General features: G+C 39.6%; 1 protein-coding gene across 8 annotated transcripts in view; it reads left to right on the top strand.

Annotated features, from left to right (window-relative positions):
• The window catches only part of RALGAPA2 (Ral GTPase activating protein catalytic subunit alpha 2), a 322,083-nt gene that overhangs the window by 206,941 nt on the left and 96,455 nt on the right, over positions 1–18,687 (top strand). For all 8 annotated transcript variants that reach the window (XM_045078460.1, XM_045078458.1, XM_045078459.1 and 5 more), the window contains 5 exons: positions 466–1,237; positions 2,056–2,127; positions 6,527–6,650; positions 8,779–8,934; positions 14,700–14,858. In XM_045078460.1, coding sequence (XP_044934395.1) covers positions 466–1,237; positions 2,056–2,127; positions 6,527–6,650; positions 8,779–8,934; positions 14,700–14,858 — 1,283 coding nt within the window. The remainder of the gene's footprint in view (positions 1–465; positions 1,238–2,055; positions 2,128–6,526; positions 6,651–8,778; positions 8,935–14,699; positions 14,859–18,687) is intronic.

Raw genomic sequence — 18,687 nt, 5'->3', positions numbered from 1 at the left:
CTTACACCCATCACTCTGCCATAGCACACACCCTCCCCAATGTCCATCACCCAGGTACCCCATCCCCCCACTCCCCTCCCCACCAGCAACCTGTGGTTTGTTTCCTGAGATTAAGAGTCTCTTATAGTTTGTCTCCCTGGACCTTTGTCCTCAGTTCAGTAGCCTGCTCTGTCGAGTTATCACCAGATAACTGCATTTTTGTCTTGTTTCATTTTTTCCTCTCTTCCCCTATGATCTTCTGCCTTGTTTCTTATTCCACATGTCAGTTCATATGATAATTGTCTTTCTCTGATTGACTTATTTCTAGCAATCTATATAAATTGTACTTATAATTCACATAGAATTAGTGTCAAAAAAGAAAATAGATGAAAAAAATGCCCAGACTAACACAAATTCAACATTCTGAGTACAGATTTTGACCTTCCTTCCCCATTGTCTGCTATGTTCCCTTATCCTGGCTCACAGAGCGGAAAAGGAGGAGTTTGGAGCTGATCCCCCTGACTGCCCGCATGGTGATGGCCCACCTGGTGAACCACCTGGGACACTTCCCGCTGTGTGGGGGCCCCGCCGTGCTGCACAGCCTGGTCAGTGAGAACCATGACAACGCACACGCCGAGGCCCCCGAGCTGTCTTCCGAGGTGTTCCGGAGCCCAAACCTTCAGCTCTTTGTGCTGAATGACAGCACCCTCATCTCCTACCTTCAGACACCCTCAGAAGGGCCAGCAGGTGGCTCACGGGGGGGGGCTTTGTCAGACGTCAGAGTAATCGTGCGGGATATCTCAGGGAAGTACTCTTGGGATGGGAAGGTTTTGTATGGACCATTGGAAGGCTGCTTAGCACCCAGCAGCAGAAATCCTGCATTTCTGATTTCGGGCTGGCAACCTCAAGCTTTGGGAGCTCAGAAGGATTTTTCTCAAATTGAGGAGGGAGATGATGTCCTCGACAAATTACTTGAAAACATTGGCCACACAAGTCCCGAATGCCTTTTACCATCACAGCTAAATCTAAATGAGCCCTCCCCACCCCCACGGGGAATGAACCGTGACCAGGAGAAGGAAATCATTGAGGTCATTTTGCGCCAGAATGCCCAAGAAGACAACTACATCCAGAGGTGTAACTCTGACTCAGCCATGAAGATCACCAGCCAGGAGCAGCCCTCACCAGTAGAGCCACGAGGACCCTTTTATTTCTGCAGGTTGTTGCTTGATGACTTGGGGATGAATTCTTGGGACAGAAGGTAACAATCCTCTCTAGACCTTCACCTATTTTATCATTATTTTTGTGTGTTTGTTCTTGTTCTCAGTTTGGGAAGCAGAGAATAGAAATGGAGGTTTTTCTTTCTACTTTTACCGTTTATTCTCTGCTGCTAAGTTAAAGCTACAAGTGGAACTAATTCTGCTCTACTGATGCACATACTGAATTTCAAACATCTCTTACATTTTAAAGAGTATCAGATGTTTTCTGTGTGCATGTGTGTGTGTTTTAATTACTGCTCTGTCCATTATTGCTTCTGTTGTCACAAAAGATGCAAATGGACTCCGAAGATGAATAAGCCACCATCTCACCTGAGGTCTGGTGAAGGAGGTAGACTTGGCACAACTCTGATGAAAGATAGCACGACATGGGGGTCCAAGAGGAACAGTTAACCCAGTGCAAAGTGTGGGATAGTAAGGGAAGACTTTGTGAAAGGGCTGGGCTTGAACTGGATCCTGACTGTGGAGTGGGGTTTCTAAGGACAGATATAGGGAAAAGGGATTCACAGCAGAGCTGATAGTGAAAAAAGGCACAGACAGGCACACACACATCAGTGACACACTTATTCACCTCCGAGCCATCCAGTGGATAGTGATGGAGTGTCATGGAATTTTGATGCCTTCAAATGTCTTAAGGAGAATGGAGCTCATTCTGTGGGTTCAGATCATAAATCTTTCATGAATGAAGAGGGTTATGGATAGGTATGTGGATAGATGAGTAGGTAGGTTTGTTGATTGATTAGAAAGGGAAAATTGGTCTGTAATGATTATATATCTTTTCTTCCATCTCTTTTTTTAATAGAAAAAATTTCCATCTGTTGAAGAAAAATTCCAAACTATTGAGAGAGCTAAAAAATCTGGACTCCCGTCAGTGGTATGTTGAAGTATATCATTCTACTTCCTTCCTGCCTATGAGAATGTGTGCTTGGATGACAGAGCTGCAGGAATGAATACACCTGCAGAGACACCCAAAGGTCATTCTGTAATCAGAATCTGGTAACATCTGCACATGCCATACCTTTGGTGTTTTCCCCCTTGAGGAGTAAGCTTACATGCTTACTATGCTGAGAAGAAGTCATTGCTCCTATCCAATCTGTCTTTGGTTGAGGACCTTTTCATGGGGCAGCCAGTGGACATTCATTCTCGTTTAATCTCTGTAGAGATTAAATTCCTCTTTCTCCAGTGAGGAACAGAGGCTTACCAGGCTCAGACACCTACCTGTGCTCACATGTAACCATGTTGTTTAAACCAAGCAAGTCTGACTGTATAACCTGTGTTGTGTCCCAATGCACTGGCTGCAGTCTCTGCTGTATAACGGGGGCAAGCTTAAAACCAGTGTGTTTCAGTTAGTAATTTCCTAGTAGTGAGGCTTCTTCTCAAAGCTGGTCAAATCTCAGGTGTGCCCTTTATCTGTACAATCTTGGAAGTAATTGTACAGATGAACTCAGGACCAGTTTTTGATTTGGGGGAAATGTGTGCTTCCAAAAACATCTTAGGCAATAGTAAGTGTAGTGCTTTGTACATAACAGGTGCTTCAAAGTCTTGAATAAACTGCTTGTTTAGTATTAGTTTTTAAAAAACTCATTTTCTAAAAAATAGCTTTTTGTTCCTCTCTTATTCCCCATAGAATATCATTAGGTATCTCATTACAGATGAAAAACCTGAAGCCATTATTCCTCACATTACCCTTCATCATATTCAGTTTCCCAATTGTTGTTATGCTTCTTTTTCTCTAGAAGCATAGAGACCAAATTCTCTGTGGAAACTCTGTGAGGGGTTTCTTGTGAAGGACTCAGGGGTTCACTTCTCTCTCCCTCTTGTCCTTCAGTATTAAACAAGCAGTCACTTGGGCTCCAAACTCAGCTTTTCAAGCATATGTTGAATTATTCCATGCTTCCTAGTATTAAGTGAATACATCGGTATCTTGTAATTGTGGCCAATTTGAGTGTTAATGCACTTTAGTTGCATGCGGTACCATTGGATGAGCTCCCTGGGGTGCTGTTGCAGTAAAATATGGCTTTGGAGAGCTGATAAGCAAATCTTATGTCCCTTGATTAACCTTTGCTTCTTAATATCTAAAAAAGGTATCAATTTACTTTGTTAATAGTACAGGGTGTGTTTGAGGTTCTTTTTGGAAAAAAAGAAAAGTGGAAATAAGTTGGGGACTCTAGGTATGAGAAATCTATCTAGACAGTCCATGTATTGGTTAGTTAACAGGTAAGAATATACCTGTCCTTCAACTTTTAGTTAGGGTGGCTGTGTTTATTTCTTTTTTTTTTTTTTTTTTTTTTTTTTTAAAGATTTTATTTATTTATTTGACAGAGAGAAATCACAAGTAGATGGAGAGGCAGGCAGAGAGAGAGAGAGGGAAGCAGGCTCCCCGCTGAGCAGAGAGCCCGATGCGGGACCCGATCCCAGGACTCTGAGATCATGACCTGAGCCGAAGGCAGCGGCTTACCCCACTGAGCCACCCAGGCGCCCGGCTGTGTTTATTTCTGATACCAGTTTATCTCCCTGCTGTCAAGGCATAGTTCCTGCTTAGCATGTTCTTAGGAAAAGTAGAGACTGCGTGGGAACTATCATCTATATATCGTGAAGATAATGAAGATGTAAAAGGTGTCATGAATGCACATGCAAATTACAGTGGGTTTCTCTTTTAAATATTAATACCTCTTGTCACCACATGGTAAAGTGAAAGTTAAACTCATGGTTTTTTTTCTTTGTTTGGCTTTGTAATGTGACAGCACAAGGAAACTGAGCTATTTTGGTCTATTCCTAATAAGAAAGAAAAATGCATTCTAATGAAGAAGAGAAAATGTTGATTTTATGTGCCTGCGTTCCTGAATTACCTGCTCCTTCATGCATTGGTGGTGCAGCTTATGGATATGAAGTGCTGTTGCTAATTATCATTTCAAAAGCCTGGCTCTAATAAGACCAGACACGGCGTCTGATCCTGGCAGGCTCTCTGTGGTGCTAACATTTTGGAGGATGTGAAATTTGATGAATGTTTACAGCTAAAGGTCACCTTTCCTTACACCTACATCAGTCAGGCAGTCACTGGGGCTTAGCTCTTGTGCTCCCATGTTGTGTTAATGAGGACTCGAGGACCTGCGAGCAACTACAAGATCAAAAGCTTGGACTTTGAGGAGAGTCAACAAAAATGTTTCAGATAAACCTGAGATGGTCTTGTTATATGTATAGAACAGAGAACAATCACATGCTGAGGACTTTTGAATATACAGAGAGAGCTACAGAAAGGAATTGAGTGACTATACTTTTTCTCCTTTTGTTGAAAAAGACAGTCTTTCAGGTCATAAGTCATGATCTCTGTCATCATCTGAGCCCCCAAATTATTATAGCTCTGAGAATAAGCTAGTCAAATTCTAGTGGGTGTGTCCTGCCTGTCACTCAAGGAATAAATGGTGTGGTAGTTTTAGGGCTCTGTACTACCTGAGAACAAGCTTTCTGACAGTCTGAGAGCACATGGTCTCTACTCTAGAGCATCAGTCCCCTAGATCAGTCACCATAAAACTTCCCTCTTCTCACAGCAATGGTTGGTTCCCATTAAGAGAGGTGCCGCCAACTGTGTGCTTGTGCCATGCCAGTCAGAGCATTCAGGATGTCCACTTTCTCCAGAGGTAGCAGCATAGCGCTCATCAAAAGCCTTAAAAGTAGGCAATGACCAAGATTCTTTTTCTATGAATGTATTCAAAGGACATATCAAAGATAATATTATAGTGTCTTTAAAATTGGAAGCAACTTAAAGGTCCAATGATAAGGATTTGGGATAACGTATATTCATATACTGGAACGTTACACAACCATTAATAACTTTGTCATACAAACACATGATATAAAAGTGTTCCCGCTCAAAAATGGTTTACATGGTGACTTTTATGTTATGCATATTTTATACAGTAAAAGTGTTCACAAATATTTTGAGTTAAAATTATCAGTTGCAAAACAGGGTGTAGTAACTCACTTTTGTATGTGAAAATGCATCTTAAAATCCCAACAGTTGCAATTTCAACATAGAAGCAGAGAACATAAGTGAATTTTTATTCTTCTCTTTCCTTTCTGTATTTTCTAATTTTACTCATGAACTGTGGGAGAAATGAATCCTTGATTTATTTTTATGACATTTTAGTTCAGTTTCATTTCATTCTACTTATTAAGTAAAAACATAAGTCCTACAGAAGGAAATATTTGTAAATATGTTAAAATATAGAGCCTAAATTCCACTAGTATAGGTGTCTAATCAGATTATGGTGTTAAGATGTTGAACAATTAAGACTGTAGAAACATTTCTTTATGTTTGACACTTGGTAGTTTTTCCTATGAGGTTTTTCAGAATGCAATGCAAAAATAATAAGGAAGGTAGAACTGCTCTGCTGGTGATAATCCAAAATTTTAAAAAATAGAGACTTGAATAAAACTTGGATGATGGGGCCACAGAATGAGTGGTTCTTGATGAAAGCTCTGAATTAGCACAGTGCCTTCATCTCTAAACCATCACCAAATTGCCAGGTAAAAAAGTCTAGTTATTTTAACACTTTAGGGTATAATTTGTAGAAATTGGTTATTAATATATTTATATATAGCATTGGGTCTCTTGTCAACAGAGATTTAACTGAGCAACTACTATATGCCAAGGACCAGGGTACATATACAAAAGGCAAAAAGGCAGGACTCCTGTCCTCAGAGTACAGATCATGCTAACTTGATTTAACAGTAAAGCACCCAAAATCCATCATGGAGGAAGTGGATGAATGATACAGTTCCAGTCAGGGAGCTATCTAGTATCCTTCTTTCAAAGTGTGTTAAGTAAAATATAGGCAGTCACATAGACCTAGTCTCAACTGGTATCTATGTGAAATGCTTTCACATATATTTTTTTTTTACACCGAAAATGTAGAGAGTTTGTCCAATAATGTGTTCTAACATGCTGTTAAATATGTCACATGTTCTGAGAGTGATCTCAAGAACCAGACTGCCCTGCTTCAATTCCTGGCCTCCCACTTGCTGTGTGCTTTTTGTTTAATTTTCTGTGCCTCCTTTCAACCACCTCTACAAGGGAAGTGATGATAATTGTCTCTTTAGAGTGTTTGCAAGAGTGAATGAGACCATGTGTTGAACCTTGTCAGAACAGTGACTGACCCCTAGTAAATTCTCCGTAAATGTAAAGCTCTGTATTAGGAATCATGCTGGTAGCTGTAGTGAAATAAAATTTTAAATATGAGAATTCTAACTCCTTTAAATTGAAAAATTTATAGCCGTGAAACGCACAAAATTGCAGTGTTTTACATTGCTGAAGGTCAAGAAGACAAGTGTTCAATCCTCTCTAATGAAAGAGGAAGCCAAGCATATGAAGACTTTGTTGCCGGACTTGGATGGGAGGTAATTCATTTCATTTGGGAGCTGTTTATTGACCAGCACTATTTAAGGATATATATAAACTGAACATCAATCATACAAGATTTTACGTTCAAATCCAGTACAGATAGTGTTACAGAGTTGATGCATGTATTGAATTTGGCATCTTCTGTTAGTTGCTTTTCAGTACTTCCATACATGAACTTTTGTTTCCCTTAACTTTTCCTTTAATGTTAAATTTCATCTTCTTTTTATCCAAAGCGAGTAGTCAAATTGACTCACCCAGCCATAGACAGTATATGGAAAGAGAAGATAAATATGGGCAGAGAAGCATTGGTTTTAGCTGCAGTATGAAGATTGGAGAAGAAATAAATGACTTGGTGGGTGAAAAATACGAAGAAAGAGCTGGATGAAGTCAAAAATTGTCATGAAAATAGAATAGAGTAGCCATTATGGTTTATCAGCCAACCTCTTTCCCTAAGGAAGATCCCAAGATGACTGATACTGAAAGAATTTGCTTTTTCTCTGCTGAATAATAGTCTGACAGACAGACATATACATTTATACACAAGTGTGCCTGCACACACACCTATCTGTCTCTTGGAACATAAATCTAAAGGAAATTATATCTCCAGAATCCAAAAGAACTCAGAATAGTTATAATGGAAATCAGCATATCTGAAATAGTTCCCTTACTTTTCCTTACTTTTGTTTTGGTTTCTTGGTTATCTGTGCTGTGGGAAACTTTCTAGGTACATAAATAAGACTTGTCTCTGAGAGTTAAATGTTAACAAGGAAGCTAATATGAAGATGGGAACAGGAGAACCCTACATCAAGGTCAAGACCATGTACTTTATAAAATGTCAAGTAGATTTTAGTCTGAAAGTGTTAACTGTACTCCAATAAGTTGTCCTTCTTACTAAGGAAGTGACTTTTTACTTATTGTAGAATATACTTAATCATTTTAACCAATATACTTTTTAAACCAACACATTCTTAACTGGAGTTTTAAGAAAAGACTAGAACATTAATTTAGTGTATATATTGATTGTATTTGGCACAGAAGAGATTCTTCTATTGCTTTTTTTCAGTTGTGTTACAATAAATGCTTTACTGAAAGAATACTAGTTCATGAAAAGTTAAATTTTAAAAAGGGGGTATGGGTCCTAGGCAATGACTAAGAAGTGATTATTCACACCATAACGTGAAAAAGAAAAATAATAATAAAAGAATGATAACTTCCAGACTTGTAGTAGTGGTGTAAATCAAAACAACCCCTTTGAAGCATAGTTTAGCAATGGCTGTTAAATTTTTTTTTTTAAGATTTTATTTATTTATTTAGGCAGAGAGGCAGGCAGAGAGAGAGGAGGAAGCAGGCTCCCCACTGAGCAGAGAGCCTGATATGAGCCTCGATCCCAGGACCCTGGGATCATGACCTGAGCCACCCAGGTGCCCCATGGCTATTAAATTTTAAAACATCTGGAATCTTTGATATAACATCCTACCAAAACATTCCTTTGAATGCTCCTTGTGATTTGATGATACCAGCACTGTTTGAGAAAGCAGAAAATCCCATAAATCCATCAATAGGGAAGCTCTGTGTGTGTGTGTGTGTGTTTGTACATAAACACATATAAATACACATACATACACACGTATTCATATGTCTGTATGTATAAGATGGAAAAAAGCTAGAGAAATGTGCATCAAATTTGTGATGGTGCTTTTCTTAGGTTAATAGGATTTTGGAGCACTTTCATTGTAATGGTTTCTTTCTTTTTTTTTTTTTAAGGTATTATTTATTTATTTGACATAGAGAGAGAAAGAGAGAACACAAGCAGGGGGAGAGGCAGAGGTAGAGGGAGAAGCAGGCTCCCTGCAAAGCAGGGGAAGCCCGATACAGGACTCTATCCCAGGACTCCAGGATCATGACCTGAGCTGAAGGCAGTGGCTTAAACAGCCGAGCTACCTAGGCATCCACATTGTGAAGGTTTCTTTAATGTTTTGATTTTGTCTAATTTAGTATTATATTTGTTTGTTATCAGAAATCAAAATGAAAATAATTATATTTCTTTAAAAGAAAGGACATTTTTGCTTGGTAAAAACAATTTAGGGTTGACCCTCACTCTTCCCTCTTTGTTACCTGCGTCAGGTGGATCTCTCAACCCACTGTGGGTTCATGGGCGGACTTCAACGCAATGGCAGCACAGGGCAGACTGCCCCTTACTATGCTACCTCGACTGTGGAAGTGATTTTCCACGTTTCAACTCGGATGCCATCAGACTCAGATGATTCACTCACCAAAAAGGTAAGAAGTCTCTTTGAGGATTGAGGACCATTCTTAGCCACCATGGTTTATAGGTGAGACTCTTATAGTCCAGTCAAAGCCCTTGGCATGACATGCACCGAGACTGATTTCCTCTGGGTGCAATTTCAGTGTATTTCTTCTCAAGCTACAGTTGTAATTAATCTGAAATATCTAACTTGGCAAAATTAGACAAAGAAATAAATGAAAAGTTTGAGTCTTAAATCCTAAGATTAATAGGAAAAGGAAGGGTCTTAAATGTTGTTAATTTGGGATCTTCCTTCATCTGACTATTAACTGACAGAAAATAGCATTCTTGACCTCTCAGGTTGGCAAAGGTCTTAAGATGCAAGGACTCTGTCCTGACAAATTGCTGAGAAAGCAGGCACCTCCCAGGCTTGCTGGGGGCAATTGGGCAGTATCTGTGAAAATCACAAGTACAGGTGTGCTCCTGCCTAGGGGTCCCACCTTTGGCACTGACCTTGTTTCTCTTCCAACTTGGGCCCAGGAGGCAATTTTCTCTAGAATTGAGAGGAAACCTCCTCCACCTTTGAGGAACTCCCCAGGGGTACATGGCCCTAAACTTTCAAACCTGCAAGATGGTTACTTCAGGTAACCCTCTATTAGAGGTGAGGAGCACCTTAAAAGAAGAGGAATTTTAGTCTGGGAAGGAAGCCTAGAAGTCTGACCCACTTCTCTGAGTTTCCAGATGAAAGGAACAACTGCAGCTAGCCTGCTCTAGTGGGTGGCAGAGTGAGCCTGGAATCCCTACCTCACACCCACTCACTTCCTACAAGGATGCAATAAAACTACAGCAGCACCTCAGTGGATGGGAAAATAGCTCATTGAGGAACTAAAAAATCCATTAAAGGATTGAAAATAGCTCATTGAGGAACTAAAAAATCCATTAAAGGATTAAGTGTGGTGGTTATAGCCAGGGTCTAGAGACAGGCAGACGTGAGCTCAACTGTTAGTAGTCTGTGCCTCAGTTTCCCCATCTACTAAACGAGATTAAAAACAGTCACAGGGTTGTTGCGAAGTAAATGGATAATGCTCATACAACTGCTTAGCATGGTGCCTGGTGTAGGATTTCTAACATCAGCCCTCATCATTGCCCACTGGTCTAATCGAATCCTTTTTCTCCTGCCGCATTAGGAGTGACTAATATTGGCCAGTGGGCCCCACTGTTACCACCTCATCTCTTCTCTCTGCAGTTTTGCTTTTTCATCACTACAGCTCCAGATGTCTAGACCACCTATATCGTGGGCGGTGGTATTCATAAAACCTCAGAACTTGGGTCGCAGCACAATCACAGACAACATATTCACAGTGACTAAGTGTCTGGGACATGCAGAGCATGACGGCCATGTGCTGCCTCCTTCAGGCATGGAGGAACTGCCTCCATGGCTTAGGTTTTAATGGCCACCCTGGTGGCGATATTCTTATTAAAGGGGGACCCTGCTCTGTTTCAGATTATCAGGACCTTGGGCAGGGCTTCTATATCCTTTATACTTGCAGTGCCTTGTAAATTACTGCTAATCTGCAAATGTGTTGCCATATTCTATGACTTTTTTATGACTGAGAACTATTTTGTTAATAGGTTTATTTAAAATATTTTTAAAAATTATTTCCTAGATAGGATTCTTTTGGTTTTTTACCTCTCTTCCTTTTTCTTTTCTTTTTTTTTTTTCTTTCACGAAAAGGCATCATGTTTTCTTGATAAAACGCCTTGCCATAAATAATGTTGCAAGGCTTGGCCTGGTTGAAAGATTCCCTACTGTAATAATCAAAATTCAGCTGATACCTTTTGCAGCTCTGAGATTTAGCATCATTAGTGACAAACTCTCTTTATCAGGATGTCTCACAGCCAGACTAAAAATCAGTCACAGTAACAGCAGCCCACAGTTCCTTGTCTTATTCTAACTAAATTGTCCCTAACAGCTTAAAAATGAGCTGCAAAATTCTAAAGTGATTCATGCTCTCTTCTGCCCCTGTCATGGGGGCACTTTTTCAATTCCACAATCCGGTTGCAACCCCATACTGAACTCTTGATCCTTCACTGCAGAAATTTGTTAGCTCTAGCTAGATTAGATTTTTCACAGCTAATCTAACTGCTGTAGGGGTTTGCAGAGTGGGGACAGAGCTGTGCTATTGGATTTGTCCAATTCATTTGACTCCAGGACTATAATTGCACTTATGTCTTACAAGGCTTTTATAGCCTCAGGCTGGCCAGCCGCATAAAAAACAAATTGGCAGTGATACAGTACGAGTGAAAAGGGATGAAAGGCCCACATTATCAGTCTCCAGGCAGCACTGTTCTGGCAGGAAGTTTCTTGGTTAATTTACAAATAAAACTTAGATTTTAGGATGGGCACACTGTCAGCTGAACAATGGGGATGTCAGGCCTGACTGTTACTTAGTAAAAGTAGCAGCCGGGCCTACTGAGGAGCAGGAATTCTTCAATCAAACAGACGACTCCTTCTGGAGCCAGCTGGCGATGTAATGCAATTAGTCGGGAAAGGAGGTCAGCCTATTAGGTGTGTACCATGACCAGTGTCACCAGTGCGTGCCGCCTGGCAGCAGCAGGCAGAAGGGCCCAGGCGGAGGGACTTTGAAACTCTGTCAGGACAAGAAGTGGCAGGACATGGGGTTGATTTCTTAAGACTGAAGAAGCGAGCATTTGTTCTGAGCCTGTTAAGCATCCGTGCATTCTGGAGCCTGTTGTGCAACTGAAGCAGTAGCGAGCATGAGTGACAGCTCCGTCCCAGGACGAGACTCATCAGTCTCTCCCAGACTATACATGAGTCATACCAGCTTCACTTGTGTGCACGCAACAAACTCACTGGTGGATTTTAGATAGGGGGCCCTCTGTTCAGAATTCTCCAGAACTCACAAAATGACATCTCTGTCATGAAATCCCCTTTACACTGAGCAACACATTGAAGCTTCCAGAGTATTCCTTCCTATTTTGACATGGCCGGGTTACCTTACTTATTTCACCTGCTTGTGTTCTTGTCTGAGGCAGAAGAGGGCATATTTTTGCTCTTTGCTCAGATCTACTAGTCAGTGGGTCCTGTGGCCTTAGCTCTTAGTTTTGTGAGTTAGCCAATTAAACTGTGACTTGTCCAGAGATCTGGAGCACATGATATTGAAAGCAGCTTTGAGATGATGAAAATTGTATCATTACCACACAGAAATAGCTTTTCCTTAATTACAGAAATGCCACACTGGGAGGACAGGTCTGTCAGTGTGATACTATTCTCCCTTGCTATGGTTCTGAGAACACAATCCAAACAGAATTAGGAGAGACTTATGTGAATTATATAATTGAGGAACCTAATTGAGGAAAGGGAAAGTAACTGGAAATTTCAGTAATCACTGTATTACCTCAGAGCAAATGCCTTGAGCAACTTATGCTTCTGGATTGAAAGGAGCCATCACAGGTTTTAGGGTGCTAGCATTAGGTGGTAGCCCCACATTTGAAGGGTGTTTAGTAGGTGTGTTGTTCCCATTGTGACTCTTGTGCCGGCATTATGTCAAGGGGCACAACAAAACCACCTGGCAGTTTGCCTCTCTTGACAGGGTGATGGCAGCCGTACTGTCACAATTTTCTTCTGCTAGGCTAAATTTCCCCCAACCTGCCTCCCACCCCAGCAATGTTTCAATTTGATACAATTCCTATTTCCCTTGAAAACCTGCCTTTATTGTGTTGCTGGTAATGCTGACTATGTTTTCACTCCAAAACGATTGAATTTCAGGAGTGTGTTGTGAGATCCTGGCATGTTTTATTAAAAAAGAAAGAGAAAAGAAAGAGAGGTGGAAATAGATGAATATAGAGAGACATTCAGTTTTGCTATGAGAATTTGGTGTCTTTCTTTTTCTTTTAACTATTTATGAGTGGCGATGGCTGCACCTTTTGCCTACTACCCTTTTCACCTTTATATGTGATGGGGAAAGAGGAAGAAAGATATACTGGGTAACTTCACATTTAGAAAGTTATAGATGCTGTTAAATTGTTCTAGATCATCATGACTTGTGCTCAACACCCACAGTTGTGTTTATCCCAGTGCCCAAGCTCAGACACAGCTGAATCATGTGCCCCTCTCATAGGGGTTACCTGTAATCGCACCTGTACCTCACTGTAGTACAAAGGTCAATTTTTAAAAATTGACTCAAACAGTCATTCCCAGAAGCACAGAAGAGTGAAGAACAGGAAAGCATTGCAGCAAACCAACTTCCTTTATAACCTTGTAAATGGAAAAGAGGCCATGTTGGGGGTCACCTCACAGTTTTCTTTTGTGGTCAAATAGTGTGTAAGGAAAATTTGCTTTATACTAACGTGTTTTAAATACATGGTACTCCAGAGCATCTTTTTTTTTTTTTTTTAAATACAAAATTACATTACCTTTGGTGCAGCATCACTATTTTATTAATAGTGCCTCTGAATTTAGTCATTATTGGGGTTCGTCTATTAAATAAGCTAGGAAGCAAGAAATGCTTCCCCAAGTGATGGTAGATCACATTCTTCTGCAGCATGTGAGAGAACCAAACCTCAGACTTTCAACAGGTGTCAGAGGGCCTTCACCAGTCAGCCTTTCTGGTTGTAGAACTTTAATTTTGGCCAACATTTTAATCTTTATAATCTAGTCTGTTTAGTCACAGTCTCCGGCTTATCAGACAATTTCATGCAGGGCCTTCTCCAGCCCAGGATTCACAGTCAGTACACAGGACCTTCATCAAGGGTGCTCTTGCGGCCAAAGAGCTCAGCCCAGGAAGAAGTCTCAAAGAGTCTCTTCCTTGGAGGCATGCTAAGCCTTTCTTAGAGATCCTGGGGGTAGCTGACTTGTTTTTGGATTTTATGGCCTCTTTGTCTATAAAATGACCCAAAAAAGTGGGTTACGCTATTTGAGCAGTGACAGTACAACTGGCTTTTGTTGTCAACTTTGATGGCTGTGAACAGTAGAAATGACACTAAGTTAGAGGCCCCAGCCCAGATTTCCAGGCCTGCTCTGTTCCTTGCTATTTGCACACCTTGTCAGGTGGTGCCTTTCTCTTTCTGAGCCCCATCCCTTCCCTGTCAGATAGCACAAAGATGATGTCATCTGCCTCAGAGAGTAGGAAGATTTAACAAAACAATACATGTGAACATACTTTCTGGATAGTAAGACAAACTCTCTGAAAGCTAGTTACTATTGTTGTTATTAAATTTAAGTAATACTTATTAGTTTCTTAAACAAAGGTAATTTTATATGTACTTTTTCTTAAAGCTTTGTCACAAATCTAGTTTTTATACATTTGGTAACAATTGTGTTATAGTAGCTTTTGGTCTCATATTCATATTTTTTCTTAATAACCATTGAATTTAGAGTTTTATGAAGCTCTATTGTAATATGAAATAAAAGGCTCATGTTGTTAATTGTTTGGAGACATGCTCAGCAGTATAAAGCATAAGGCTTTATTTAATACAGGAGTAAAATTCAATTTAAAAAAATCCTTGAAAAGGTCTCATCCCCTTCTAGCAGTAATGTACCTGCCATGCTTAGATGCATCATCTCAGTGCCAGTGTATTTCCATAGTAAGTAAGTGGTAATGAAAATTTTCATGTGTTTATCTTTTTTTCAAATCGTCATAGAAGACAGTGGCATTGTACCTTTTTTTAGTAGTGAAATATTCTTGCCTCTGAGTATTATAATTCAATTTGTTAGCCACGACCCCTCATAAATTGCTGTTATCACTCTGATTAATAAAGAGCCAATTGGCCATTGCAGCTCCGTCACTTGGGGAATGACGAGGTCCACATTGTCTGGTCTGAACACTCCAGGGACTACCGCAGGGGAATTATCCCGACTGCCTTCGGAGACGTTTCAATCATTATTTACCCAGTGAAGAATCACATGTTCTTTATCGCGATCACGAAGAAACCCGAGGTACGTTTTCACCACATTATCACTCTGACTCATATAGCATTTACCATATGATTCACTGTTTTTGAAAAATAATGATATAAATATGTTAAAGGGGACTTTTTTCCAACTGGTGAATGTCTCACATATATCTGAATTACACATGCCATATGGAAATTCAGTATGAATTGGGATTTTCACAGTGTCTTTCCTCAGGAGCACAGAATTCTGTATTTTTATGTCTAGACTCTTTGGGAATTACAGTTTGAAGATATTCATGGTATTTGAAATGTTTTGAATTTAAATTTTTTTTTTAATTTTAAAAAATGGTAATTTTAAATTTGGGACATATTGATTAATAATTATAAGAGTTGAATGAGCCCTATGTCACATCTAGCGTTTTGTGGATGGCTGTGGGTATAAAATTCGACCTTGCATGACAAACAGGCACTGCTCACCAAGCCTCTGACTGCTGCTAATGGGGGTCAATCCTGAAGGATTGTGAGCATGGCTGTGAAGAAAGCTAGGCCTCTGCAGCACAGCCCGCCCATGTGATGATTTTTAACAATTGAAGCACCTTGCCACAGAATCAATGTAGCCACATCAATTGGTATTGATCATGAGAATGGCTGGAACAATCCAATGGTTATGTGCTGTGTACTAAATTGGCTGCACTTTCGATCCTTGCCATGCCTTTAGTGGTATTTTAGTGGTGCTTTATATAGGGACTTGTTTTTGTGTTGGAATTATTAGTAGAAGGGTTTGCTTTTACATTTTTTTTAAAGATTTTATTTATTTATTTGACAGACCGGGATTACAAGTAGGCAGAGAGGCAGGCAGAGAGAGCGGAAGGGAAGCAGGTTCCCTGCTGAGCAGAGAGCTGGATGTGGGGCTGGATCCCAGGACCCTGGAATCAAGACTTGAGCCGAAAGCAGAGGCTTTAACCCACTGAGCCACCCAGGCACCCCTGCTTTTACATTTTTAATTAAACATTTAGCATAGTTAAGTCACTTCTCGAGAAAATGACTTGGTGCTCCAGGTTGGTATTAAGTGTAATCTTCATTTTCATTCCAAATTGTTCTCTTGAAGGAACTAAAAGTTATCATTCTACATACTCTGTATTTTGAGCTTTAAAATAATAGGTAACTGAGATTTTCTGGGATTTATAGCATAATCAAAAGTGTTAAAGTCATGCAGATTAAATGAGCTAAGAAGTGAAAGGTAGTTGGTATTTTGGAGGTATTATGCATGTATTGCATGGAGCACTGGGTGTGGTCCATAAACAATGAATTTTGGAACACTGTAAAAAATAAAAGTAAATTTAAAAAAAAAAAAGTGAAAGGTGCTTCAAACAGTGGCTGACTCAAGAATAAAAGCTGTAAGTGTTAATTGCTGCTGTTGTTATTACCATTGCTGGTAATTTTTTAGTTATAGTCACTACTATGAAAATAGAATAAATAATAAATCATTTCTCAGACTAGACACAGTGTGGGTCACCTCCTGAATTCAGAAAAGCCCCACTCTGGCTGGTGAGAAGCCTGACATAAAGGGAACCCTCTTTTCTATTCAGGGAGTGAAGATGCCACAAGTTCTTCACACTAAATATTTGTGTTATCTTTGATTCGTGTCTTTTTGTATAAAGTTTTCATTCTTGTATAAGAAAATGGCTCTGAGTACTAATAATGTTTGTGTTTGTCCGGGAAGAACACTGACTTTAAGAATTAAACTGAAAATATTGATATTAGACAACCAACAGATTTAGTGTCCTATAGCTTCCAAATCTGCAAAACATGATTCTTTATTATTTAGTATGGATTAACTGGCTTTATTAGTTCATTTTCAGTGTGGTCCTCTAAAATGTCCTAAAAATGTCACCATTATTTTTTGTGGCAAAAAAAGAACATAAAAGGTATTTCAATTCACTTCACAGTGTCAAAAGGGTCACACTTTTAACTTTCTTAAAAGTGGTTTTTTTAAAAAGGTATTACACTTCCAACACATGAAAACAAGTATTAACATACCTTTTCAAAATTTCTTTAGAAAATGTACGTTTTACAAATTTGGTCATAAATTTTGACAAGGTGAATTGAGCAAATCACTGTCTGAATATTTCAATCCAAAAGCCTTCCCTTTAGGGAAGAAGAGAATAATAGCCAACTGGAAATTTAGTGTTATCCCCACATTTAAAGTACAAACCATTACAATGTAATAAAATTAATCCAGACATTTCCAGGGCAAGTGTGGCTGACCTTTTGTTCACCAACCACTGACCCCAGGGTGAATGCAAGAGGCTTGTGGAGGGAAAGTCTGTTTGTTTGGCTTCAGTCCCTGGTATTTAAATTGCATTCCCTAATCAAATGAAAAGGCTGTCCTCTCTATCAGGTTACAGAATCCATGGCAACATTTGGCCTTTTATATCCATAATGTTAGCCTTTTTGTTTGCATCTAAGTAGAGACACCTGGAGCAATGTTAACATTAACCGATTTAGCATTAATAGCTTCATTATATAAGAATTTCTGATCAGATAGCTGTTACTTTTGTTATATTGCTTCAGCTTGTATTGTTGTCATTTTTTATCTCCCTGCTTGGCAACCAGGCAATGATTTGCAAATTTTTTTTGTCTTGATTAATTAAGCAATATAATTATCAGTAACCGTGATGCAGTCTTTGCTCAACAAAGCTTCTGAGAGAAAACAATGGTAAGTCTGTTAGTATGAATGCATTCCACGCGTCCCAGATGCATGAGGATATTATGGACAATGAGGGGAAAGGCCGCCTGTGAGCGAGGACAAAGGGTGCCACGCAGACTCGACACACTGCACATACCGCCAGGGACATGCTGCGGGCTCCCTGGGACACAGACGCCTCGTTAGATTACAGCTAGTCAGCAGAGATTAATTCTCAGCCATTTGGTGCAATAATTTACCCATTCCCCCGTCTTTTAACTAGTGCTCCTCACTTGGAAGTAAAGGCTTTGTACTCAAAAGGTTTATTTAACCTTGTCTACTTTTAGGGATCTCCACCAAAATCATTATTTTTGCTTAGAAATTGTATTGACGCAGCTGCTTGAAGTTGAGGAATATTCCTTTGGAGGAAGACAGAATTATGCACAAGTTCCATGAATTATAGGTAGATTAAAGGCATTCTTTTAGCACCTGTATATTTCATCTGAATATAGTATGACTCTGGTCTAAGTAAATTTATTTTACTGGTCTCTGGGCAGCCATACTTCTTTAAGAATAATTTTAATCCTTTTTTAGGAGGGGGGAAAAAAAACCTCATCAGTACACAAAAGTCCTGCTCATTGGGTAGAGTCATGCATATTCAAATTGTACTTTCATTCACTCAGCCTCATTAATAGCGTATGTAATAATGTAGGGCTATTTGTAATACAAGCTCACAGGCAGCATTGCTTCCAAGTCCTTTGAAATTTAACATATTTCGCTTTTTCATTCCATACACCTCCCTTAAATATACAAATTATGTGCCTGGCAGAATCCGCCTCCTCTTAATAATACACAGCATTTGTGAAATGGTATGTTCAAGAAGTGTGGGCGTGCTGTATGAGCACAGAAAACCCTCGCGTCTGAGAGGGCCTGTTCACTTCTTGAGCTTTTTATTGAACTTTAAAAATAAATAAATAAGTAGATAGATAAATAAATAAATACCTGTGTATTCGGTAACGTGGTTTCATTGTGAAATTATTTTCAAAGTAAGTTCATCTCTGTAAATATCGACACAGTAGTCTTTGATCATGAAAAAGAGATGTACTGTTGTCAGATTGCTAGGGGCTTTTTATTTCTTTTTTTTATTACTAAATCACTAGTCAGGGAAGACTTGCATATAGAGCAG

This window comes from Mustela putorius, unplaced genomic scaffold (assembly GCF_011764305.1).
Source record: "Mustela putorius furo isolate JIRA1106 unplaced genomic scaffold, ASM1176430v1.1 tig00000253_pilon_pilon_pilon, whole genome shotgun sequence".
Taxonomy (NCBI): Eukaryota; Metazoa; Chordata; class Mammalia; order Carnivora; family Mustelidae; genus Mustela; species Mustela putorius.
The sequence above is the reverse complement of the archived record's forward strand: the minus strand, read 5'-3'. Positions and strand labels throughout refer to the sequence as shown.